The 26,545-nt window shown below is 44.4% G+C and overlaps 2 protein-coding genes and 1 long non-coding RNA gene across 4 annotated transcripts; 2 read left to right on the top strand and 1 right to left on the bottom strand.

The window, feature by feature from the left end:
* The first annotated feature begins 5,898 nt into the window (after positions 1 to 5,898).
* Positions 5,899 to 8,249, top strand: LOC120680527. 2 transcript variants are annotated; one of them, XR_005677702.1, is made up of 2 exons: positions 5,899 to 6,610; positions 7,108 to 8,249. It is a non-coding gene; the product is annotated as an uncharacterized LOC120680527 (long non-coding RNA). The 2 variants fall into 2 exon arrangements; XR_005677701.1 differs by having other exon boundaries at positions 7,103 to 8,249.
* Positions 8,250 to 13,122: 4,873 nt separating this feature from the next.
* Positions 13,123 to 15,863, bottom strand: LOC120683470 (S-adenosylmethionine decarboxylase proenzyme-like). Its single transcript, XM_039965545.1, has 4 exons — positions 15,595 to 15,863; positions 14,898 to 15,044; positions 14,788 to 14,806; positions 13,123 to 14,593 (listed from the first exon to the last, which is right to left on the bottom strand). The coding sequence occupies exons 2-4, from the start codon at positions 15,027 to 15,029 to the stop codon at positions 13,422 to 13,424; spliced, it is 1,323 nt and encodes a 440-aa protein (XP_039821479.1). The 5' UTR covers positions 15,030 to 15,044; positions 15,595 to 15,863; the 3' UTR covers positions 13,123 to 13,421.
* A 7,968-nt stretch (positions 15,864 to 23,831) lies between these two features.
* Positions 23,832 to 26,129, top strand: LOC120683615 (cytochrome c oxidase subunit 6b-2-like). Its single transcript, XM_039965703.1, has 4 exons — positions 23,832 to 23,955; positions 24,815 to 24,903; positions 25,006 to 25,087; positions 25,849 to 26,129. The coding sequence occupies exons 1-4, from the start codon at positions 23,947 to 23,949 to the stop codon at positions 25,900 to 25,902; spliced, it is 234 nt and encodes a 77-aa protein (XP_039821637.1). The 5' UTR covers positions 23,832 to 23,946; the 3' UTR covers positions 25,903 to 26,129.
* Positions 26,130 to 26,545: the final 416 nt, after the last annotated feature.

The raw sequence follows: 26,545 nt of genomic DNA, 5'->3' as shown, positions 1-26,545 counted from the left end.
CTCTCCGATGCCAACTTATCAGCCCTCCCCAGCACCCTCTCTCGAGGCAAGGGCACCACACTCGAAGTCGCATCGGCCGCCTCGTCCTCCCGAGCCGCTGCGAGCACGCCCACGTAAGTGACGACAACATGGGGCAGCAGCAGCTAGGTCCCAATCCCAGTGGCGCCACTTTCCTCGCACAGAGATCCTATCATGCTGCAATGCGCAGAGGTCTCAACCATGGAAAGTGCTAGTCCATGACGGTGCCGGCAACGTGATACGAGGGCTTCGAGACTGCTTCGGATCCCACATCCTTGACAATGATGGTTGTCTGCTCCTCTTCCTCGTCAAGGACTGTGCCGACTCCGTCTTTCCCCAGCCGCTCTTCTTGGTGTACTATGCTCTCCACAGTGACAAGCGCGCCGACCGCAGAGGCGAAACTAGATACAAGACTACCCTAGTGCACTTCTTCTTCATATCTATAGCAACTCTAAAATTATCAAGTAATGCTCCATTAAATAGCTTTAGATTTTCCACTTGACCCTGGTGCACGTGCACCAGGTAAGATGAACGTGGCTTCGCCCCTGGCCAATCGTGGTCTCAACATCCACGACCACGGTCGCCATCCCTGCGCCTGCCCCCGCCGTGGCTACTTCATCAACTATTGAGAAACTGGTGCCCCTAACGTTAACACCGACTTTCGAGAATCGGTACCAAAGTAATGTGATACCATTTCTTTTGCGGACCCCATACCCACACTACTACACCAAGAAAAGCTTCACCTAGACACCAGTATGGGAGACCAACTATATATGTAGATCCAACTCTTTATTCACCATAACTTAGTACAACACAAAACTCTTACACTCATTATGTGTCTACCCTAATGTGACACTACTACACTATATGGCAACCTTGACATATCCTACTTGAGACCTCTTATGACATGGTATGTCAAGAGGGGAGGAGAGCACCTCTATTTATAGGACTCCATGGCTCATATGGTTTTGTCATGTGTCCATATTCTACACACTTCTTTACAAAATATCTAACTCTAGAATTTTCCTCATGCTTATATAATCATATAAATATCATACTCCATATTTCACCATGAAACATGGCAACCATGATTCATGCATACTCTTTAAGCTTCCAGAAGCTTCTCACAAGTATTCATTGCTACTTTCAACATTCCCCCTCAATGCATACTTGTCTCGGGTAACCAGACCGCGTTGTCCCTTGCATCTTCTGCGCTCTGCCGTTCTGAGCCTTCTTCTTCTTCTTCTATTGTCCTAGTGACATGATCTGGTCTGGTCAAAGATAAGTGACATGATCCAGTCTTCCTTTAGCTCATACTCCTCAACCTTCAGTTGGAGCTCCCTACAGACTTGATGCAACTATGCATCTCTCTCTCTTTTTTTTCTTCTTCACAATTTTAGTTGTTTGCCCTCTGATTGCTCCCTTGTATGAAGACAAAATAACATGAGGTCATGACATACTGGCATACCTAAAATCTTTGCAACTATATCATTCCTGAAACTTCTTCACCCCATCCCGTGTTATCAAATCTTCATGGATCACCAATGCTCCCTCTGTGTCAGCTCCATACTCTTGTGACATATCTTCATGAATACTAGGCTCTATCTTCACATCTCTAATATCTTTCTTCTCGCTGCTTAGAGTCTTCCAATTTTCATCATCATCACATTCAAATACTATAAATCCAGTAGAAGTATCTAGGTCTCTTACTTCCATCAAGAAACCTCCTCCTCCTCCTCCTCCTCCTCCTCCTCCTCCTCCTCCTCCTATAACAGAAGACAGCTAGGGTTCCTCTAACCAATGCAGCTTTCTTATTTCTGCATTCTATTCTAGGAACTAGTTACGAATGGTGCACGATGTATGATAGTCGGAATCAGTTCATGAGGGATTCTTCCGTTGTTTCTGTCTTTTTCTTTCTTGTAACAGATCGAGCTTGGCTGATTCCAATTATTTTTCCTGAGGTAATCAGAATTTGGCCAAGAAATTATGATCTGATTGTTATTGGATCAGCTATAATGTTCTCACCAAAAGCTAATAGATCTTTGCTTAGTTGCTCTGGTACTATGTTCAATTTCTACACCTCCAAAAGATTTGGTCAAGACAATCTCTTCTGATGCTAAGATGCAATGCATGTTGCATGCTAGTGGCGACTTGTGCATTGCATTCAGTATTTAAGTTTCAGTGTTCAGAGCCGCTCAGACTGCCAGTTGTTAATTCAAATCGCACTGTTGTTCAGTGATGCGAACCGCGACTACTGCTTGTATCATAAATGTTATGAAATATATTATAACAGAATATTATTATTAATATATTGTACTTCTCAATCCTCGAGCCTTCTTATATATGCAAAGACTAATCGGGCAACAAGTATTAGGATTCAGCTTTCCTTTGTGTTTCTCCCTATAGTTCGGGACATCGATCGAATTCAGCTGATGCGAGCTCCTGCTTTGTGTTCAACTCTAAGCTCTGGAATGGATGCATATGGTTTTCAAATCTCCATTGCCACTATGTTTTTTCTTTCCCATTTCCATGTGTAGTACTAGTAGCAGCACAATGTGCTACTGAAAAGTTCTTCTGTCATGCCTATGTTTCTTAAGTAATTCTCTATGCTTGCACATTTGTTTCTTCACTAATTTTCCGTCAATTGATGAACTTTCATTACATCTCATTTATTTTTTCTTCACTAACAATTTGGTTCATTGGAAACTCAGTTTTCAGTCCAGTCCTCTTTTACAAGTGACTGCAGTGGCGATGTTTGTTCCTTATGCCAGTTCTATTGTGTAGTGTGTGCAAGGACTCGGACTGAGTTTGTAGGATTTGAAAATTTTGAATATCAAAAGTGATTCAAACTATGTGGTCACAGATGGAGTCGACGGATTGAAGGAAAAATGGGCCAGTTTCGTGGCTTATGTGGTCACAGATCCATGCCTCACAGGCTGGACCCTATGTTCATGTTTGATCAGCATAGCATTTTGGGGTCCCCATGGGCCCTAGGAGCAGTAGTAGTCCCCGTGTTGCCCATGAAATCCTTCCGCAACTATTTTCTTTTACACAAATCTCCGTCTGTCCATCAATATTCTTCCAATCCCAGCTGTCAGCCTGCCATCAAGTTTTTTTAATCTGAAGGGCTAATGAAAACACCATTTTCTCGTGTACAATCAGCTTAAATTGCTACTAAAAATGTCATTTATGTGACTATGTCAGATCTGTGTTACTTAGAAGCCCTTTGTTTCTAGTTGATGAACTTTCGTAGATTTGATTCTAGTGTTCACCTCAGTACATTCACTTGCAAAGATTTTGTAATTGCGCCAGTAAATTGATAGAGTTGAAAATTCTGCCCAATTTCTTTGTCAAAGTGTTAAAGCAGCTCATCAGAGTTCTCACTCATATCTCTTGGTTCACATTGCAATTGTCCCGTTGCAAAGAACACTAGGATGTGATGCTCTTTGCATGAGGTGGGTGATTCATCCATTGTATTTCAATATTTCAGTGTTTAGTATTCAGAGTTCATGGACAGATAGTCATCTATTGTATATATTTGAGTGTTAGAAGAAGTTGCTACGTTTGCCGAGAGAGTATAGAAATTATCATGTTAATCTAAAAAAGAGAAGAATTTGCACTGTCGAATTTTATGAAGATCTAACGGTCTAGAATAAATAAAGCAAAGAGTCTATCCTAAATATGACTAATAAATATACAATTTCGGAATTAAAAAAAATTAAGAAAATTAGGACTCGGTCAAATAATTCTTACCAACTACGATAAGTAAGTAGCCAAATTTGGAGTTAAAAAACTATCACAAGACTGAAGGTCCATGTCGTATACGAATAGAAAGTATCTTAATTCGGAATTAGCAAGTACTACATTGTGTGCAAAAGATGAAAGACCAAAATAAAAACTTTTCTATTTCTCTTTCTGTTATATATTGTGAGCATCTTTATATCAACGGATGAGTTTGGCTCGATACTCCCAAAAGGACATTTTTTAAAAAGCGATAAATTGACCCATATTACACTGATTATAGATCATGCCAAATATAATCATGACCATTGGCTTATGCAGCAGAATCTGAAACATATATATGAGACATTCAGGTGAAAATACTTAAGAAATCAGAAAATTAGATGATCAGGCAAAATAGAAAAATATAAATTCCTTATTTGCCCATTCTAGAAGGTTCATAATTATCTCAACCTATCATTTAAAAAATATGATTGATGCAACCTATAGATGCTGCCAAGTCTCATCAAGAACGAGAAAGAGGAACAAAAATATCACGCTGCCAACGAATATCTCACGGTGAATATATGTCGCACATCTCTTATGCTACGGACTAAATATGGCTCAGCTGGTAAGGTTCCGTATGCTGGAACCTGTCCACCCTAGTTTGACTCCTCGAATCCGACACAGGTGCTCGTATTTTTCAAAATTTATTCTAGAATTTAAACGGTGCTATTATTAGGGAACAAGAAAAATGAACTAAAATATCACTCTGTAGAAGAATATCTCACGGTAAATATATGTTGCCCATCTCTCATGTTGCGAACTAAGTATGGCTTAGCTTGTAAAGTTCTATATGCTAAACCTGCCCACCCTGGTTTGAGTTCCTCAGCTCGACATGGATGCTCGCATTCTTTTGAATTTATTCTAGAATTTAAACGGTGCTATTATCTGCGGGCTCAGTCTCTAGAAGGTGCTCATAGGGATAAGGTTGCGTATGTTTATTTATAGGAATGAGTATGCATGTGTTTGCGAACCTTTGCGTCTGTACGGCATGGGGTGACTTCATTAATCCTAAGAATACATGGATTCTATCTTTCGAATGTGCTCATAGAGGTAAGGTTATGTGCGCGTATTTATAGATATGAGTATGCATACATGTTTGTGAGTGTCTACGTCTTTACTATGTATTGAAAAAAACTTGCACATGCTCTATAGATTCGAAATTAAATAAAACTATCATACGGTTAAAAATTCCAAGTAAAATCTAATTAGTAAATATTTAAAATTAGAAATAAAGAATATCAAAATTAGAATTTGACTAAAAGGTCCGTATCAAATAATATTAGTGAATAGGTAATTTTGAAAATGAATAAATACCACTTAATGCATGCTGAATATGATTATTAAATAACTAAATTTAGAATTAAAATAAGGAAAATTGTTAGTTGTATAAATAAGGAAGCAAAATATCTAAATAAAAATTTTATACCAGGTGCAGTTAATTTTTAAATAAATTGTAAGTTATAAAATTATGTCATGTCAATGATTAATAAATAGTTGAAAAGCGGCACGGGAACACAAAGTTGTGTAAACGTAGCATAATATGAAGAAATGCACAATTGTGAAAATAATTAGAGTTGCTAGACTTCTTATATGCCACTATTACCATTGTACAAAGATTAGAAGCACGACAGCAATAGCTCGACTGTATTGTAATTTCATGGTCCTGACAAGATCTCAGTCCATATATAAGGACAAGTATATTACCGTAATGTGGCCACCAAGGCACGGTGATCAACAGTAGCCATAATGAGAAGCAGCAAGATGGTGATGTCTTACAGTGTTGTATTGTGATACGTCGACATCTGAAGTCTAAAAAATTTATGAAAGAATGGGTGATAGATGATACATCATGCGTGGAGTGCAAATGTGATATAAAACTAAGCAACATGAAAGTCGTCCATAGCAATGTGGGGGTGGTGTTCAAAAAAGAGGGAACAATGGGCACCATCAGGCTTTAGTGATTCAATCTACATTCTACAATGACCATGGCATAGTGGGAAAAACTCCTTGGGATCAGAAGTAGGAGAGAGTGGGGATGGACACATAGAACATATGTAGACTTATATCGCTGGAAGTTTTGGAGGCCTGCGGGAGCCTCTCGCTACTCTCGCCATTCACGTCGTGGCGCGTAGTTGCTACCTGCTGCATTCGTGATACAAGACCGCCACGCAGTATCATATCTATCACCATGCGTCGGAAGTAGGCCGGACGCATCGGCTCTACGCGGTGCGGCACAGAGACCTACGCGTCGTCCTTGACTGCAGAAAGAATCCATCCACGGCGCCTGGTTTGCCTCGCCTTGCGAGCGTCGCCCCTGCTCTGCGTCATCGCCTCAGTCCTCGAGCCAACCCTAAGCCTCACGGCCGTCCTCCTCCGCCATTTACTGAACACCACGGCGAGGTCCTCCTCCTCCGCCGTGTACTGAGCTCGACCACGGCGAGCTCCTGATACCGCGTCCGTGTCTCCGTCGAGCACACCCTGCTTCCTCTTCTTCCACAGCACCTGACATGAGAGAGAAAGGGGCCTCTCGATGCAAAGGGCAGGGCCCAAAGTGCGAAGCGCGGTGTGCCGGGATCGATCCATCGAGGACTCTCGAGCTCCACTGCAGCAGCACCGCTTCCGTGTCCTTCAGCCTCCGCCTACAGCAAGCTCCACAAGCACTGGCTTTTGCATCAACCACGCAGGCCCTGCTTATGGTTGTATTTGCAACCATCACTACAGATGGTGTCAAGTCGCTTCCTCCCTCCTGTTCAGCTCTCGATCTCCACGGCGTTTAATTTGCATCCCGCCATCAAAGTAAGGAGAGGTAATAAGGACTGCCTTGATTCATTTTTTTTTCTTTTGTTTGTTATACATTTGATTCTTTCATGCTTCTTTTCATACCCGGTGATTGGTGAATATATATATTACATTGAGCTCTGCTCAATTCTGGATCTGCTCTTAGCCACTTACCAAAAAATAGTGTATTCCAAGGTTCAGCCATCCCATTATTCAGGAAAGCAGTGTCATGTTCTTCCAGTACTAATCCTTCAGGGATGTTATGCCTCTGAACTGTGAAAAGATTATATGCTCACTCTCTACCCTCTCTTAAGAAGTTAATTGGTAAAGATTGTTGCACACATGAACTGTCATGTATGTTGAGTTTTTTCTCATCCCATATTATCTCCTTAAGACCTTAAAAAATACCTCTATTTCATGTTTATGATATAATATAATGTGATACCTAATTCAACAATTCACAGTATAGTTTCACTTTTAAAGAAAATTTCATTTGGCCTACACCAATTTTGTTGTACAGAACAGATACCTTCCAAAGGTCAGTGGGGAGCTCACGAACTCTTTCCTTTTGTCCTCGGATATCCATGGTCCTCAACGATGGAAATGGACACATATTTGGTGCACAATCCATCCATACGATTCAGAAGGCACAAACTCTAGGTCAGTCAATTATCAGCCAATGTTGATAATAATCCTTTTGGTAATTATACATTGATTGTTCATCTTCGATTGTTGTTAACTTTGCTTCATTAGGTTTTTTACTCCTTTTTGCCATTGTTTAATTTTTGTTGTATTATATGTGTTTAGACCAAATCACTCATGACATTCCATACTGATTTTTGGTACCTGCATATTATGGTTGTTCTTAAGCCCTCAGCAACTGTATATGTGTTCAAAATTATATATGCATGCAGAATGTGTAAGCCTGTAGAAGCATATTTTTTCCCCACCATGCAGCTCACAGGTGGAATGGGTCGCCAGAGCTTGTCAAAAGCCAAGGTGGGCCATCATCACTGACTGGTATGTCACAGGGTACCACAACAAATTCTTTTGTACCTTGGTGGTGTAATAGTTTTTTTTGTCTAAATTGGTTTTTCTACATGATAGCTCCCTGCAGAAATCTACATGATAACTCCCCGCAGAAATGTGACATGACATGATCAATTGTCTATTTAGTTGAGCAAGTTTACTAGAACTACAATCTTATTTAATTTGTTATGGAAAACTAATATGAAAAGAAAAATCTTTGAGTGGTTAGTGAAATCAATATATCCAAAGGAGCTACTTATACATAGCTTTGTTTTGTGACACAAATTAAAGTTCATCTCTGTGGTTTGTCAAACAGCAATAAGCAATGCCAAGCAAACAAATACCAAGGACTGCAACCTTCAGTTATAGTACCTTCACTATTACAACACCGTACATAGTGCAGAAAACTATGGCTGCTCCTATGACGACCATGGAATTGACATCCTCTAATATAGATGTGCATGTGTTTCATTTATGAGATGTATTTTCCTTTTAAAGAAAGGATAGCTGTTGACAATAGTTGGAAGAACATGATGAAGGGACCTCCTAGAGCAGCATGGAGCTGTCATTAAGTGATACCTTATTCATATGTACCTTATGCCATATTTGTGACCTATTGTTGTTTCATTTTGAACTGATATCTTTTCTCATATGTATGAGTGGTTTTTGAAAAGTGAAAGATGCCATTTAAGTTATGCAGGAACTGTACTGAAGTGAGGCTTCAATAGTGTTGTTGTCACAAAGAATGTTGTAATATGTTAAAATCTCTTGATTGAGTGATTGACTACACGACATGCTACATTTTGTGACCGTGCAATGCTGTAGTCACTTATGCTTTGCAAATCCTATGATTCTTTACTTAATTGACATAACTTTCTTTAGCCTTTGCCAATCTGAATAACTAGCTATTAATCCATCTTTATTATTAAACTACTATTCGTACCTTCCATACAATTCAGAAGTCTGCCTGTTTTTAAGTATAATTGTTGTATGTTTAAAAGGGGTCAAAAAAGCTATACTTTGATACAATCGTCAGGCACAATGACTACACATTGTGCCTACACTAATGCTAAGAACCCAGGCCAACGCATTTCCTACAGGCGCAGCGTTAGCGCGCCCATCTTCCTAGTAACTATACATCAATAGTCATCCTGAAGTCATCCTGAAAAAAAGGTACAAAAGGTGTAACAAAAATGCAGAGCATTCATTAGGTGGGCTTGTGCAACGGAAGATGGGAGAACAAAGAAAAGAAAGAAGATTATTTACTTAGGCTGGTATAACAACCACATAGATCTATTCTAGAAATGTAAGGATAATTTATCATGTACAATAAGTAAAACTCTCAAACAAAAATATACAATGCAATCCAAAATTATAAATATCATATATATGTAAGGTATATTCTTTTCTCCTAAATTTATGTTAGAAAAATACTCCACAAACAGGGGCAGATCCAAAAGGAGGGTAAAGGGAGGGCTAGGGGGATCAAGCCCTCTCTACCTCTCCAAATCAATGGATACCTCTTAAGCCCCCTCATCATTTCTAGAAAGAATCTAGAAAGAAATGATGAAGAAAAGGGGAGAGGAAGAAGAGAAGAGAAGAAAGAAGATGACAAAGGAGATGTGCCCCTTCTAGATGTGTTGGTTAGATTCGCCACTGTCCACAAAATATTATGTTTGCACCCACTGCACCTTCCTTGTACACGGACAGAGAGACACAGGACGCCCATCGTTGGCCACCACGGTACGGCTCACCGATGCACCCTGATTCCTGGTTCAGAGGAAATCGACGGCGCGGCACAGGTGGAGACGGGCCCGAACCATGTCCGGCTCGATTTTGAAACGACTACACGGCCGCCGGTAGTAGTAGCCCGTTTGTTTAGGCCGTGTTTAAATCCTGTAAACGCCAAACGTAAAATTTTTATAAATCATTTGCACGGTGTATTAAATATAGTCAAAAAATAAATCGCAATATAAAAATAGACTATAAATCGCGAGACGAATCTAATGAGTCTAATTAGGATATGATTAGGCACTAAATTGCTACAGTAATGTTACAGTAAATATGCTCTAATGATCCTCTAATTAGTCTCGTTGGATTCGTCTCGTAGTTTATAGACGAGATCTGTAATTAGTTTTGTGATTAGTTTATATTTAATACTTCAAATATTAAAGATTCCATTAAAAAAACACAAAAACGCAAAACGCAAAGTAAACTAAATACACCCTTAGTAGCTGTGCTACTGTAGAAAACTTTGACCATTAATTAACGGTATTAAATAAAGTCAGTTTACAAAATTAACTCTACAACTCTTGTGCAACTTTACGAGATAAATCTAATGAGGTTTTTGACCGTATGATTAGAGAATAATTACTGTAGTATTATTGTAGCCAATCATGATATAAATTTAACTCATTAGATTCGTCTCGAATTTGTAAAAAAAATTATAAATAAATTTAATTTAGTACTCCACGCATATTTTATGCGAAGTTTCGCTAGTGAAACAAATGGGGAGCCCGAGACGGCAGCCATGCCCTTCCTGTAATGGGCACGCAGCTCGAGAATAGCTCTGCCTCCTGGGCAGACACGAGCAGGTTCACCTAACCAGTGGGAATCGTTCCGGTTTGACCGGTTACCGGTCAAACTGGTCCGGTCCGGTTCCGGTTTGGGCCGGTATCAAACCGGCCCAAATTCAAAATTTAAATTTAAATTCAAAAAAAAGAAAAATTCCCAAAAAATTCCTAAAAATACTTCAAGGTGCGACCAATCTAATGGTGTTAAATTTTCTCAAAAATTCGTTCATTTAGTATAGTTTGCGGGGATTTGAAGTTAAACAAAAAACGTGCATACAAAAGTATACAAATACAATGTAAAAGTAGTACAAAAGAGGGTTGGAGGGTTCATTTAGACTAAAATATGTTATACAAACATTTATTTAGTATACTTTACGCGCATTTGAATTTAAACCAAAAAAGAAAAAAAATTGAATTTAACCGGTTACCAGTCAAACCGGCCGGTAAACCGGTCTAACCGGCCGGTATACCGGTACGAACCGGTTGAACTACGCCATTTGAATTCAAATTTGAATTCCACCGGTTCCGACCGGTAACCGGCCAAACCGGACCGGTATACCGGTACCGGAGGCCGGTCGGATATTAAAACCCTGGACACGAGCCAACCGTGCTCTCTTTCTTCGCCGTGCCAGAGCCAGGCGTGCAGCTCGCGGCGGGCACCTGCCGGTCACGGACCACCCCTATCCCCACTCCCTAGAAATCTCCTCGGCGCAGCGCGACCCGGGGCGACGGGCGCGCGCGGAGTGGCCACGGCCACGGGTGGTGAATTGCTGATGCCGCCCGGCCTTCCTCCGGTGTCGTGCACAGGACCGAGATCCGGGTACTCCTGCTAATGGGGCGGGGCTTGATGGGTTTTTTGGGTGGGTTTTAATACGGGTACTATTGGATGGGTGGAAACGGGTGACACTATGAAATGGGTTGGGGCGGATTGGGTTGACGACATAGACGGGTTGGGACGGGTTGGGGCGCTATGGTAGTAGATCGGCACGTAAGTCGCATATCATCTTCCATCGTGACTTCGGGTTGGGGCGGGTTGGGGCATTGAGCCGACGGGGTGGGTCGGGGCGGGTGGTAGTTAAGGCTCTTGAAATATGGGTAGGGGCGGATTTGGAGTGGTTCAACCCCATTAGCAGTCGTAGATCCGGGCGGCGCGTCGGCGGACGAAAATTCGCACGCGCCCGGGGAAGGGGCGAAGAAATTCTCGGAAGCAGGGGAAGGAAAGGAATACGTTCGCGTGGATATCAGACAGGATCAGGTTTTCAGTCGTCAGGCCAGAGAACGAGATGCGTTTGGGAATCTGAACCCCTATCTCTCCGCCGTCCGCGGCCGGGCCTGAAGATATGGATGCCATCGGCATCGCACGCGCGCGCAGTAGGCAGCACGCAACTTCTACTGCCACGGGACTCGGCGCTTCTTCCTGCACGGCGGGTGGGAATGTGCCGCGACGCGCGTCTTCTCCTCCCCTCATCTGAACTCTTCTCGCGACGCGATCACGATCTGAACGCCACGGTGGGCTGCGCTCGGCGAAGCAGCCAGCGGCCTCTCACCTATGGAAGACACACGTCTCGATCCGCCACTTGAGAGCGGCGGAAACGGAACGGACACGCGATGCTTCTCGTCTGAACGATGACGGGGATTCTGCGGCTGACCCCAACGGAAAGAGGGCTGCAACATGGCTGGATGCCACCATCCAGGACAGGTACCCCAACTCGCGATGCCCCCAGTTGCCCGCCGCATCAAATTATTGAGCAGGGAATCGGCCCCGTCAGCGGATAAGCATGGAGATTTTCCGACTACGAAACGCAGCAGTTGTCTAGTGCTGGTACATGAACCAAATCTCCAGAATATAAGCACGCGTTATTTGTACACAAATAAGCAGAGCATGAGAAATCTTGGAGAAACAACAATATAATCACAGGTCAACGGGTCGACGTCGGAAACATACCGGAACAAACCGTGCATCCAACAGCCAGGCACGCGAAACATGTAGTATGTCCTTCAAGCTATTTGTACCATTGAGCCAGGCAAAAAAAAGAAGAACTCGTTTTCGCATCTGTTATTCTGTCAGAATTTTTTTTCCTAATGAAATTCGACTTGCCCTGGAGCCATGAGGAATTAAGATATGAAAATGATTCGTATAAGATCTACTACGATTCTACTACAAATGAGTGATATCAGTATGGCCTTGTTTATATCACTTTGCATTTTAGTTTTTTGAAAAGGAAATCTTCAATATTTAAAGTATTAAATGTAGACTAATCACAAAATTAATTACAGATCTCATTTGTAAACTACGAGACGAATCTAATAAGACTAATTAATCCATCATTATAATTAGAACATGTTTACTGTAGCATTACTACTCCCTCCTTCCCTGTTTATAAGGCATACACGTATATCAAGATTCAAATCTTGTCATCTTTGACCAATAATTTAACTATTAAATTTTTATTTTTATAATGCAAATTTCATATGATTGGATTCATAATCAAATATATTTTACAATGATTATAAGTTTATAATCAAAAGTGATATAATATATGATAAATAAATGGTCAAAGTGTTGTTTAGAAGACCGTGTCATGTTCCACCATGCCTTATAAACGGGGAAGGAGGGAGTATAACAATTTAGTGTCTACTCACGTTCTAATTAGGCTAATTAGATTCATCTCGCGATTTACAGTCTATTTGTGTAATGCAATTTATTTTTCGACTACATTTGGTATACCATGCAAGCAATTTACAAAATTTTTGCATTTTGACTTTATGGATCTAATCAGGGCCTATATATATATATATATATATATATATATATATATATATATATATATATATATATATATATATATATATATATATATATATATATGAGAAGTCACCAGGGTTGGAATGTGACGCTTTCATCTTAATCAAAAACAAGCAAGCAAAACATTGAAAATTAAGACCAAGAAACCGATCATTTATAAATCAAATAATTATTGTTCATAAAATGCTTTGACAGACATTTCTCCCTACATATGCTCATTGTGGTAGACGCAGCTGACCACCTAGAGCTTACATCAGACTTATTCAGACTCATCACTAGCATGCGGCAACATCAGAAGTTCAGAACCCATGCTTACAGACGATCATTTTCATACTAGATAGCCTGGCTCGGCTGCTTCACACAATAACCAAACGATAATCGCAAACACTTAAAAAAATAACTCAGCAGCAAATCGACACCAGAACCCGGTCTTACTCGACAAGCACTCCGTCCTTCTCCTCCATGGCATCCTCTTCCTCCCAGCAGAGAAGATTAGCCAGCTTGCCATCATTCACCGGAGCAGCATTCTCCATATTGTGACCCTCGAAGCAATGAAGAACAGATTTGGGCGAGCCAACAACAGCATCTTCAGCAGCAGAAAAGCTCTGGTAGATGAGTAGACCACCACCGGGCAGCTCCTGCTCTACCATGTTGTTGCAGTCATAAACATCAGCATCAAGCTTCTTACCCCACGTCACGGCTTGGCCACGCCCGCCAAAGATGGTCACAGCAACAGAGAACTCCGAAGGGCGAAAGCACCTGAGAACCCTCTTGACAAGGTCACCATAGGCAAGTGCAGTGGCATCGAAGCCCATAACTTCATAGCTTGCATAGCTGAAACCATCCTCAGGGGTCACATGAATGGTGGAGAAAGCAGAGTCATGAATTGCATTCATGGAGTAGCCGCAGGGTTCAAAGTCAAAATCACAGATCTCCATCTCAGGAATAATTTCAGATATACCAGAGAGCTTGGTCATTTCCTTGGCACATGTTGTGTGGCCATCAGCAGAAGTCTTGAAAAAGACTGAAGCTTTCTTCTTGTCCAGACCAGTCATGCACATCTCAAGGTTAACCATGGGTTGCTCTGGGTACTCAGTGGCGTAGTAGATGTGCCACTTCTGTCCAGGTCTTGCTGGATCTCCAATCACATAAGCATTACCACCAGATTTCAGGCCGCCAAAGTAGCGGTTAATGGCAGCAACCTCCTCAGAGAAGCTCCTGTGGGGGGCTGGCTGAGCACTGGGGAAGATGAACATCCCACGGGAGTACTTCACAGCAGCAAGCGGCATAGACAGCTCTTCAGCAAGCTCAAGAATCCTTGGAATGGTGAGCAGAAGCTTGGTAGTCCCACAGGTCTTTATGACAATCTTCAGTGGATAGATAAACAGGCTCGACTCAGAGAGGACATAGGAGTCAAAATCCTTGTTGGAGAGCTCGGACACGATGGTGCACCGTGCAAGATCCAGAACAGAATCAATCTGGGCCCTAGAGAGGGCACGCAAACCACGCCCATGAGGGTCGACAAAGACAGGCGCCTCAGAGAAGGTGATCTCAAGGCGCTTCTCATAGCCCTCAAACCCAATCGCTGAGACTGGGGGAGCGTCAGCAGCAGAAAGGACAGCCATTGGAGCAGGTGAGTCAGAACACAATGCCGGAGATGGAGGGAGGAGTGCAGGGAGCAAGACTGGGGAACTGGTCGATTATCAGGAAGCAGCAGGCCAGAGAGATTGGTCAGAATCAAAGCGTTAGAAAAAGAAATCCTAAACTACTAGGATGGGGAAGCACGAAAGGGATATCAGGATGGCTTCTTCGCGCACTGCAGTAAAAAAAATAAGACAACATTAGCAACACATCAGAAACAAAACAGAGGTGGAATGAAGAGTATAACTGTGATTAACAATTCTTACGTTGGAGTAAGCAGCAGACTGGAACTTCTTCACTCCTCCAGCAGGTCGAACGTCCTCAATGCTGTAGCCAAGGGGAGCTTCATACATCATGGAACGACTACTGCTAGACTTCTTGCCACCCTTAGACTCCATTAGTACATCAAATTCCTGCGGGAAGGGCAGAATCAATGAGTCTATTACATCTGATTAACGAATTCAAACAACAGTTTTTCTGCTTTTTATTATCACAAGCTAGGCAATAAAGTAAATCATCACAACATACCACAATTATGCGAGTACAGAGAATCCAATGGTCAAATAAATATTTCCAACAAATCAAGATATGAGTTATTCGCACAATTATTGCACTAATCATAGATCTGTTAGGATGGATCAAAGTTTAATCTTGTAGACCTCATCAAATTCCTAAAAACCACAATCTCACCTATTTCAAGAAATCATCTGTGTACTCGCACGAATCTGTATTTCCTATCCACAAACCGAAATCTAAATAAATTTGAACAGTACTCTTCCTACCAGCAAGTTTCCATTACCTACAAAACAACCTGTTCGAGGTACTAATCCTCGAGAACAGAAATAACAAACCTCGAATCTAGTCACCGGACAAAAAAATTAACATAATACAAGACACGCCCAACAAATCTGAAGTCTACAAGCTAAGCAGATCAAAAGAGGGCATCGGCAATGCGACACTTACAATTCGACGAAGCTATGTGTGGAACCCCCGATTCCCGAGCGCGCACGCGTGATCCCGAACAGATCCCGTGAACTTCCCCCCTTCACCGCCTTCCGACGCAGCAGACCCCTGACTGAGACCAGCGTAAAGGATTTCTCTCCCTAGAACTCGGCGAGTTCCTCGGTTCCGTTAGCTTCTCTCAGCGAGACGAGCGGCGGCGGCGGCGGTGAGGGAGGAGGAAATTCGTTGGCAAGAAGAAGCGTGCGGCTGGGGAAGGGAAGCCCTGATTTGGCCCGGGTTTTATAGCTCCCCCTACCGGGTCCGGGTTTCTGTGGGCGCCAAGTAGATGGGCCGACCCGTCACGCTGGACCCGTGCTCTCGTGGAGGCCCCCGGACCGCTAGCTAGGTTGGTGGGACCCGCCACGATCTGGATTCGCGGCCGTGAAGGCCTGGGCCACGGTGGCCCGCGTGCACGGAGGGGAGGAGGCACACGTACTACGCCAGCCGCCTCGGGTGGACTCGGAAGGGGTTTTCTTTGAATTTCCAGGGCATGGCAAGTGGACCCCGCGTGTCGGCCAGCTGGTGGCTGACTAGGCGAGGTAGGCTGGGGAAGCTTCCCGGTGGCCTCGTGGTCGCGGAGGCTGGGCGGCCGGCAACTTTTTTTTTTCATCTTGTTTTATGCCGTCCACTAAAGTTTTCAAATTCTATCCCTTTTCTTTTCTCCTTTTTCTTTCTAGATTGGTGTGCCGGTATGAAGAAAGTCGCAAACTCACAATGTCTAAAGCTATAGTCATTAAATTAGTTTGCCTCCGTCCACTAATGATGATTAATAATTGACAAATAGATCGTCTAGGAAATGTAGCAAATAAAGAGCTATGGGTTGGCTCTTCCTTGAATGAAATCATACATGTATGTTGAAGGAAAAAAAATATCAGCAAACCAACTAACTGGCGCGTCAGTGGAGATGAGGTCAACCAAATCCATACTACGGTGCGTATAAGGATGATTGGTTGGTTTTCGAATATGAGAAACATAGTGATTAGAAGGTTCAATTCTGACTTTAATGATGGAAAGAACTTAAATATCCATCTAGTTGCGAACTTGCGATATACATTTGGACAAGATCCGGTCACTCATACTATTGTATTGTAGTTCTTGTGTCCTATATCTATTTAGTAATATCATGAATATTTTAGATGTTACAAACATATCTTGAGGCAAAATATAGTAGCAAAAGGTAAAGTCTGTGTTGGGTTCAAAATGCCAAGTATTCTCAACTAGAAAGTGGACGACAAAGTAAAAGGAGATATATGTGTACCCTCACCGACTTTGTAGCAAAAGTTTCTTTGCAATACCAAATCTAGCTTGGTTGTTTTTTACAATAAATATAGCTTGGTTTACATGTCCAATAAAAAAAGAGCTTACCAGCGTGGCAATAAATCTGCATAAACAACAACATGCAGAAAAGCATGAGTGAATTTTTCCCACAGCTTAGGTTTTTCGGGGGAAAAAATAGGCGCATGAGAGGTCCATGGAGGCATTTATAGGTTCACCACGAACAAAAACAATTCAACAAACATTGGCTGACCATTCAGAGGTAGTACAGCCTTGGGACGACCAACCCAACACCTCGACGACACATCTTCAGATGATCTTCCGCGTCTTCTGCAGGAACAAACTATTCCCATGGCACGCACACTGCGGCCCGCGGGAGGTGCCGCTCCCGTCTTCGGTTCTGCACCGTAGGCTGTGTTATCCGTAAAGGGTTATATCCAACACTGTAGCACACTGTAACATTTTTCATTTGTTTGTGCTAATTATTGTCCTACTATGACCTAACTAGCCTAAAAAAATTCGTCTCGTCGTGTACATCAAAACTATGTAATTAGTTTTTTTATTTACCTACATTTAATGTTTTATGTATAAAGTAAAAAAATTGATGTGATAAATTAATAGTGAAATTTGATGTGATAAATTAATAGTGAAGTTTGAAAAGAGAAATTTTGAAACTAAACACAGCCGTAGTCGCCAAAGACACCCGCCTGCACGGCAGCGCGGGCACGGCCGCACGGCCCCTCAGCCGCATCCGCCGTCCGCGAAGAGAGGGGCGAAAGCGAGAAGGGAAGAGGCGTCCCCGCGATCCGGCGTCTTTTCAGGCTCGCTTTCCCGACCCCTTACTTTTTCGTCTTGCCTGCGCTGCATCGGTGGCCACAGACAGACGGCGCCACGGCGGGCAAGATCTCGCGACACAATGCTTATCTCTGCTGATCCGCATGGTGGGGAACGCAGCAGAACCGGCACAACCACGCGAATTTTGTGCGGAGGCGAGACCGCGAGAGAGATCTCATGCATCCCAGCGGGATCGATCCAGAGACGCCGTCGCTCCGTCCCGGCAAGGCGCGGAACTCGTCGCCGTCAACGGAGTTCAGACACGGCGGCTCAGCAGATTGACACGGCTGAGCCTTGAGTGCTTGTGCATCTAGCCAGCCCAGGCTTTGTCCGGATCCGCCTTGGACAGCTGGATGCACTTGTCCCAGCTGCCTCCGTTCACTGTGCTTCTGCTCTTTTTTCGCCGCCCGGGGACGCAGGGTTTCTCTGTCCGTTTGCTCCATGGTCTTCGTTTCTTCAGAGCTACACTACGAAGTACTTGCCGTTCCCGCAATTTCTTGGGTCGGCCGCAGACGGGTAAAAAATGACAGGGACCGATGGTCGCGGATGAGTACAAGGATCTAGGAAATTGCAACATGGTGGGTTAGGTGGAGCTTTGACGGGGTTAGCGAGCTGGCTTAGCTTGCAGCAGGACCAGGGCAGAGAAACCCTAATAATCTTTTGCTGATGATAACACTTTTGATTTTTGTTGATAATATCTGGGCTGCTCGCCAGCCAGGTGAACGGATAACCTGCTCCTGATGTCTCAGTTTGGCTACCTTTCTTCCTGATGATGGTTTCTACTTGCTATGCTATACTGTTTTTGTCGACGTGGGAGCAAGTTGCATTGGTCAAAGCTTGCCGTTCCTGCCGGAAGCCGAAACGTACACGCCAATTGTCCCTTCTGATTTGTGCTAGAAACCTAGCCCTTGTTTAGTTGCGTAAAAAGTAATCTGGTAATTATTGTCCGGTCATGAGTTAGCTAGGCTCAAAAAATTCGTCTCTTAAATTACAGACAAACTGTGTAATTAATTATTTTGTTTAGCTACATTTAATACTCTATGCATACGTTTAAAGATTCGATGTGATGTGGAATCTTATAAAATTTTGGAATTTTGAAGTCAACTAAACAAGGGCCTAGAAGAATGTCCAAAACAAGGAGTAGTAACGCCTTGTTTAGCTGTGCTGTGTAAAATTTTTGAAAGTGCATCTTCCTATATTTGAAGTACTAAACATAGACTAATCACAAAATAAATTACAGAACTCGTCTGTAAATCGCGAGACGAATCTAATGAGCCTAATTAATCCATCATTAGAGGTTGTTTACTATAGCAATTTAGCGTCTAATTACGGCATAATTAGGTTTATTAGATTCGTCTAGCGATTTACAGACAAAATGTGCAATGTGTTTTTTATTTCGTCTAGATTTAATTCTCCATGTAGATGCCGGAAAAAAAAATTGAAATTTTGAATTTTGCAACTAAACAAGAGGTAAGTGGGTGAGTGAGCAGAGTTCCTTCAAACGCTGGATTTCTGACCAGAATGAGTACTAGAATCCAGCATGTGAAGAAAATCCAGAGGGCGTGACGCGGTCCAGCCAGCTGGGGTAAGAACATGTGATTTGCAGAATCGAGCACCAATAGTTGGCGCGGACTAGCATCCCATTGGCCTGATGATGATTGAGCAAACGGCCTGCTAGTTGAACTCTGTTAAAAAAACAAAGTATCGGCGTTCAGCTCTGTTCTCAGCATCCCTGCATGGGTTCCAGAGGAGAAAGACGCAATACTTTTCTACAAAGAAATAGTGCTGTGCTGCCTCATATCCAGGGGCGGAGCTAGGAATTTGTTTTTTTTTCATTATTAAAGGGGGCTAACCATGTTAATTTATATAAAAATTTAATCAAAATTCAAATGTTCAATGTAAATTTGGGAACCATAGGGGAGGCCAGGCCCCTGCCCGCCCCCTGTCTCCGCCCCTGCTCATATTGATCTCCATGAAGGAAAACAAAGCCCTTGTTTAGATGCATAAAGTTTTGACTGTAAAGTACTTTAGTATTTTTGTTTGTATTCGGTAATTATTGTCCCGCCATGGGTTAACTAGGCTCAAAAAATTTATTTAGCAAATTATAGATAAACTGTATAATTAGTTATTTATTTAGCTACATTTAATATTTCATGCATGTGTTTAAAGATTTGATGTGATGAGAAATCTTGTAAAATTTTGGAATTTTAAAGGCATCTAAACAAGATGAAAGATAAAAAGATGCCACTGTAATTGTATCACTATCATCAACTCATCATTCATCAGTGAGCAGGACGGCACTAGGACACGGTAGGTCACACGGGCTCACAATCACATGCTCACAGGTGAGCTTATCGAGACCATATTTAGTTTTGTAGCGCAGACTAATGTAGCTAACTTTCACCATTAATTAAGAATATTAAATAAAAACAGTTTGCGAAATTAATTCTACACCCCTGCGCTATTTCGCGAGACGAATATAATGAGATCTTTGACTGCATAAATAGAAGATGGTTACTGCAGCATTACTGTAGCCAATTATAGATTAACTAGAGTCATTAGATTCGTCACAAAGTTGCACTCATCTGTGAAAAAAGTATTGTAAATATATTTCGTTTAATACTCTATCCATACAAGATTCTTTCGTAGCTAGATGTGCTAGCAAAACCAAACAGGACCCGAGAAAGCATAGGTGTGTTTATTTTTTTTAACGAACGGCACTCGACGAGTGTATTTCTATTGATATAGTAGAAAAATACAAGATTATGTCCCTGGGAGGCCATAATCAGGCAACAAAAAGAAAAAAAAGACCACATGAAAATAAACCGGCGGGTTGGATTGGGGCATCAACACGCGCCAAACTCAACACTACTCAACAACTCAGACCGGTCGGATTGGGGCATCGACGCAGCCTCACAACATCTCCAAAGTCGATCTCTGCCTGGTTTGGAAAAAGTCCACGCGACAAATGCAGCAGAAACAGAGCCCGCAACACCCACTAAACCATCCACACTCATGTAGTTGTCGAGAACCTCCAAACATGACCCTGCGTCGACTGGGAACTGAAAGATGCAGACCGCACCACACCGGAAAGACCACTGCCATGCAGGATCCACCGCCGCCATGCCGCTGCAACACCACTCTCCACCTGACGGAGTGATACCACCGAAACCGGACCTCTTGAAGGCTGTCTCGCAGTCACCACCACGATGACACAACGCGCGGGGGCCTCGCCACTTCTGCCGTTGGACCTCGCTCTCGTCGCCTTGAAGAAACACCCTGCGCGGGGGCCTCGCCACGCCCGCCACGATACTCCACGCCACGATTCCGTCTCCTTTATCGCCGTCGAGGTGGTGAGCAAAGTTGCCCCACGTCCCAGGTCTCCATCAAAACCGATCCACCGCCGCAGGCTGACCTCACCTACTTGCTTCACCCGCGCACATGACCTCAGCCGTCATGCCAGCAATCCAAAGAAGTCGCTTGCGCCATCTTCTGACGATGTACCGCACCGGAAAGCCCAGCCAAACTGAGCAGCCCGCCACGGTCCGCTGCAAGCCAAGTCATCCCATGATGCCAGTGCCGCAAGCGCCGCCCTTCAACGCAGTCCCACGCCGCACTGACAGTTGCCAAGCAACGCCAGCCACCGCAGTCCGATGCAAGCAGCCACAACCGACAGACATGCGACAACCTCCGGCCGCCACCATAGCTGCGAACGCCACCACGAGAGCTCGGAAACACCCGTTTTCAGCTTGCCAAGCGGCGGAAAAGCCAACACCGTCCGAAGCCGCCAATGACCAATGGACTAGGAATACCTCAAGCATAGATGGGTCTCTAGAGACGACGCCTCCAAGGAAGGCACGACGCCAAAAGGCGCCGTCATCGCTCGTCCAGGATCTGGACAGAATTTTCACTCAGAGAGTCTCATGTAACAAGGTTGTAGCTCCAAGATGACGCCCCCAGCGGAAAAAACGACGCCCTAAAGCGCCGCCGTCATCTCTACTAGCATGATGCCAGCAAAGGCTTTCACCCGGAGCATTCCAACCCCGCGCTACACGATCACCGCTTGGCACTCCCAGAGCACAGTCATGGCAGCCCATCCGGGACAGCTCCACTGCCGTGCCTCAACACACCATGCCGCAGATCTGCACCTCCGCTGTGCTTGTCGCCCGAAAGCACACACCACACCCCGAGCTCCTCACACGTGGCGACCTCCACGCCGCAGCCAACTCTGCACGCGCGCCGCCGCAACAACATCGCCTGGCCTGCACCGCAGGGTGGCGCAGCCCACGCCGTGGCACTCCACGGCCAGCACCGGCGCTTCACCGCATACCGGCCGCCGCCTCCGCCCTCGCAGACACGCCGAAGGCCCGCGCCAGGCGCCGCCCCAAGGCCTCGTCGCTCCCTGTCGGCCGCCCCCGCGCATGGCCACGCAGTCGACGGACCGCCGGTCTCTACTCCATTCCCTCGCGAGCGCCGCGCCGGGGGCCCAGCTTCACGCCGGCCACCGCCTCCGGAAGCCGCTGCAGACCGCGCCGCCCCACGCGGCGCACCCAAGATGACACGCTGCCGCGGGGGCTCCGCGCCTCGGCTCCGCGCGGCCACACCGCCATGGCCGACACGTCCAGCACCCCCCACGTAGGCGCGCTACAGGGCCGCCCTGCTGTCTCCTCGCCTCCGCTCCCTGACGCATCTGCAGCAAGCCGCGTCTCGTGCCCGCAACCTCCTCCGACTCACGGCAGCCTCGCCGCGCGGATCCGGCCACGGGAGCTCCGGATCCGGCCGCCAGGTCGCCGGATCCGCCGCTAGGAGCAGCTGCCGTCACCATGACCGGCGGGGTTCGCTACGGCCGGCCCGCATGTTCCACCGCCCCAAAACAGCAGCACGTGGCCTAGACTGGGCGAGATGCCCCGCCGCCGTCCTAGAGGCCCGCACGGGCGTTCAATTGGCTCTTCAGAGCCCGATCCATCATCTCTGAAAAAGATCGAAAGGCGGCTGCTGGTATTTGCGGTCGTTTTCACACGCGGGGATCGTGATGATGTCTTGGGAGCATATTCATAATTTCATCCCGAATCCGACGGCTCAACCACACAATTTTTTCTTCCTTTTTTTTTGTGAATGCATGCACCCATCAGACGTGGTCGGCCGGCGGCCGTCCCAGTGTCGGCGGCGAGAAACGGCGGGCGGGAAGCGCAGTGCGGCACTGTGAATAGTGTTATCATCAGCAAAAGATTGGAGGCAAGTGAAACTGAGAAACGCTGGTTGGAATCATCACATCCGAGTCTGACGCCAGCTCGTGGAGAAACTGCACCCCGTCGCTTTGCATGGCTCCTGTTCGCAATCAGACGGGGACTAAACGAAGGTTGGAGAAAGGATGCAGTATAAGTGCGAAGCTTAGTTTCTTTCTTATTGAAATCATCACATTATTTTTTGTGTTGTTCAGTTTGAGGTTTGGAGTCTAAATACTCATGTAAGCTTTTGATTTTGCCAGATATGTTTTCTTATGGTTATAGACATTTTATGAATATTTAAGAACATATTTTTTTATTTAATCTAAAAAAATCAGACGGGGACTGAAACAGAAACAGTACGATCAACTGAGAATGAATTACAAATCAGACGGATGACAAGCATACTACGCACGGCCAGGGCACAGAGCTTCAACGGGGCGGGGGCGTTAGAATTCTTAGACTTATTTGTGTGTGGGCAACACCTACAAAATGCATTTCATGGCGGGAGGTGGATATGGTGCGATCACTTTTGGTTTAGGCTCGACCGTCGAAAAGCTCCACTCCCTTTGTGGTAGCTTCTGTTGCCCAAGCGGCCAAGCTAAAATATGCTATGTCACGTCGACACCTTGCGTTACAGCATGATATAAAATAATAATAATACTTGTCTGCACGACTCCTCAAGATGTGATTGATCTTTCCATCCAAAAAAAAAGAAAAAGAACAGGAGAAAGAAAGTGTAGTGCTGGGCTTGTCTACCTGATAGACAACGGGTAGGCCCACTCTTATTGTAGCATGCCTCCCACAGGCCCAACCGAACAAGGCCCTCGGCCCATCTACGGTTGTCAGTGGCCGCCCCCTTGATCGGGCCCACGCACTTCCACCTCGTGCTCCTGCTCCTCTTTCCTCGGCGACGCCTCTTTCTCTGCCACAGCGCCTCACCCCCGTCTCCGGTCTCCAGTCCCGCAACCGCGACGAGATGGCCGAGGTGAGAACCTTCTAGAATCCCCCTTCCCCCTTCCCCGATCGCGCCTCTCACGGAGCCGTTCTGTCCGTCCTGTTACGCCGCCACGCCGGGTCGCTGCATCTGTCGGTTGGGTGTTACCTGACAATAGGCTTCGATCTAGTTCGTCGATCGTGCGATTGGAAATGGTTGGATCTGATCGGCGTGTATGTGCGTGAGGTGGATTGTGATAGGTGTTCGTTTCTGGACACAGTCCACTGGGTCCATTTCTTTCTGATATAGAAATTTGCTTGATCCCCCCCCCCCCCCCCCCCCCCCCCGGTCCTGCAATTTGCGTGCTGTTGTGGTGGGAAATTATGGAGTCATGTGCTAAGATCTGATATAGGATACTGCATTCATTATGTACGAGTAGGTGACTGAAGAGTCACATTTTTTGAATTTTAAGGGTAAGGGCTGCCGGGTTGGATTGATGATAACATTTGGTTGGGCCTTTACAGTTCTGCGAAGGATGGTGATACTGGTTCTAGCAGCCGGTCGCCACTGTGGCAAGCACCAGCAGACTGTATGAATTGCAGAATAGGTTAGTTGCCTGATGTGGATGCCTGGATGGTATTTTATCTCCTCGAGACCTAGTAGCGCTCTCAGAGGCTCATCTATTTGGTGAGTGTCAGGGTGCCATATTTTTCTCTTATTTTATAAGAAGAGAAGACTATCTTACATTCACCTACCAGACACAGTCATGTGCATCCCAGTGAAATAAGCTATCTTTCATTTTAATACCATGCTTATTGGTTCTCAATATTGTCTTGCATTTTTTTTTGTTTTATTTGAATTCCCTATAGATATTTTCATTGTTTCTGTTTATGCTTTGCGTTTCTACCAGATTGAGCTGAAGACCGCACCTGCTGACTTCCGCTTTCCTACAACGAACCAAACCAGGCACTGTTTTGCGCGCTATATTGAGTACCATAGGTATGTTTGCTGTAAAATTTTACATGTGACTCCATCAAAGAAAAAAGCTTTACACATGAGCAATATCCCAGTTCTTCAGTATTTGAACTTCCATGCAAGCAGATGTGTCAATGACAAAGGGGATGAAACTGCTGATTGTGAGAAATTCGCCAAGTACTACCGCTCTCTTTGCCCAGGAGAATGGGTGAGTGCTTGTGCTGTCTTTTGTAGTATCACTGCTAAAAAAAATCATCTTGCCACAATATTGGAAATTTGTTATGCACTAAGCTACTAACCTGAACCAAGAATCTTCATTGAGTTAAACTGCATATCCGAATTACTTGGCCATAAACCACTGATTTGTTTCTGCCATCATATTACTTTCTAGGAGTAGAAAGTTGTGGATAATGTGACTCATTGGAACGTTTAGCTATGCATATTAGCATACAAATGGGCGCTCTAATATGTTATATGCTCCTGCTGAGAACTTTTTTGCAGTCTGCACCTATGGCTATGGATGAAGGGCGGGCCTAGTGCAGCGGTAGAGCCTACCGTCTGTAACCGGAAGGTCCCGGGTTCGAGCCCCAGCCTCTGCATATTTGTGTGGGTAAGACTTGGGGCTTAAAAACAACCCTTCCCCAGACCCCGCACAGTGCGGGAAGCCTACGGCACTGGGTACGCCACCTATGGCTATGGATGACACAGTTTAAAATTATAATTTCTAGCGTTTACTTCTCTCTAGGGAGTAGTTTTAGACTTGCCGGATTTTTATTTGTTTTCAAATATCATTTCATGTTCTAATATTTTGAGGGTTCCCAAGTATGTTTCACATTTTTCGTTCCTGCAATCCTTCCATTTGTTTACCGATAATGCTTAGCTGGACCATATTCTCTTGATACATTGAAACTAGCCATGTATTCTAGCCTGGTTTCTTCAATGTCATCAGCTTTTTCTCTACTGAATCAGGTTGAGAAGTGGAACGAGCAGAGGGAAAACGGGACCTTTGCAGGGCCCCTCTAAATCTTATTTGAGAGTCACCGTGGACCACCCTACAGCTTTCATCACTCCGGATTTGTTCTTATTTGTGTTAGTCTCGTGACACCTAAGCACTCACTGCAAAACAGTTCGTGATGCTGTTTATTTGGATTGCACTCATAATTTAAACCGTTGTTGCTACTGATGTTATGTTTTCCCAGTCCTCTTTTTTGTTGGCTATTTTTCCGAACATAGATGGTTTCTAAAGTTCATAGCTGGTGTCTCTGTTTCCTACTGGAATCTGAGTAATGTCCACCATGGATGGTGCTAGGGGGAACACCAAAGAACTAAGAAATTAAAGGAAACATGGAAATGAAATGAAATTGCTTACGTTTTACTATTGGAATTCCCATTTACCTTGAACCTTGATGTGCAGCAAATGTTCTTTGGGTAGAATAGAATTTCATACGTGTGCTTCATGCAGTAAAACAGGACTCACCATCTCCAGTTCAGGACTGACCTGATTTTTTTTTATCGAAGCTGCTTTATCTATTGTAACCCTGTGGCATTTGGGTTCCTTTCCTACGAGCTATAATAACTGGGGATCTACTTTTTAGTTTGAGTTCTGAATGTCCAGAGGCAATTCTAGTATGTGAAAATGATGAAGTGTTAATGGGATAATCATGGA

This window comes from Panicum virgatum, chromosome 7N (genome assembly GCF_016808335.1).
Source record: "Panicum virgatum strain AP13 chromosome 7N, P.virgatum_v5, whole genome shotgun sequence".
NCBI classification, from domain to species: domain Eukaryota; kingdom Viridiplantae; phylum Streptophyta; class Magnoliopsida; order Poales; family Poaceae; genus Panicum; species Panicum virgatum.
Note: the sequence above shows the minus strand (reverse complement) of the source record. Positions and strands in the feature narration are given on the sequence as shown.

Bases quoted from the DNA above. Each gene is read 5' to 3' on its own strand.
- LOC120683470 (XM_039965545.1), bottom strand. From the start codon at position 15,029: ATGGAGTCTAAGGGTGGCAAGAAGTCTAGCAGTAGTCGTTCCATGATG.
- LOC120683615 (XM_039965703.1), top strand. The intron at 24,904-25,005 runs GTATGTTTGCTG...CCATGCAAGCAG, and splicing joins CGCTATATTGAGTACCATAG to ATGTGTCAATGACAAAGGGG. The intron at 25,088-25,848 runs GTGAGTGCTTGT...CTACTGAATCAG, and splicing joins CTCTTTGCCCAGGAGAATGG to GTTGAGAAGTGGAACGAGCA.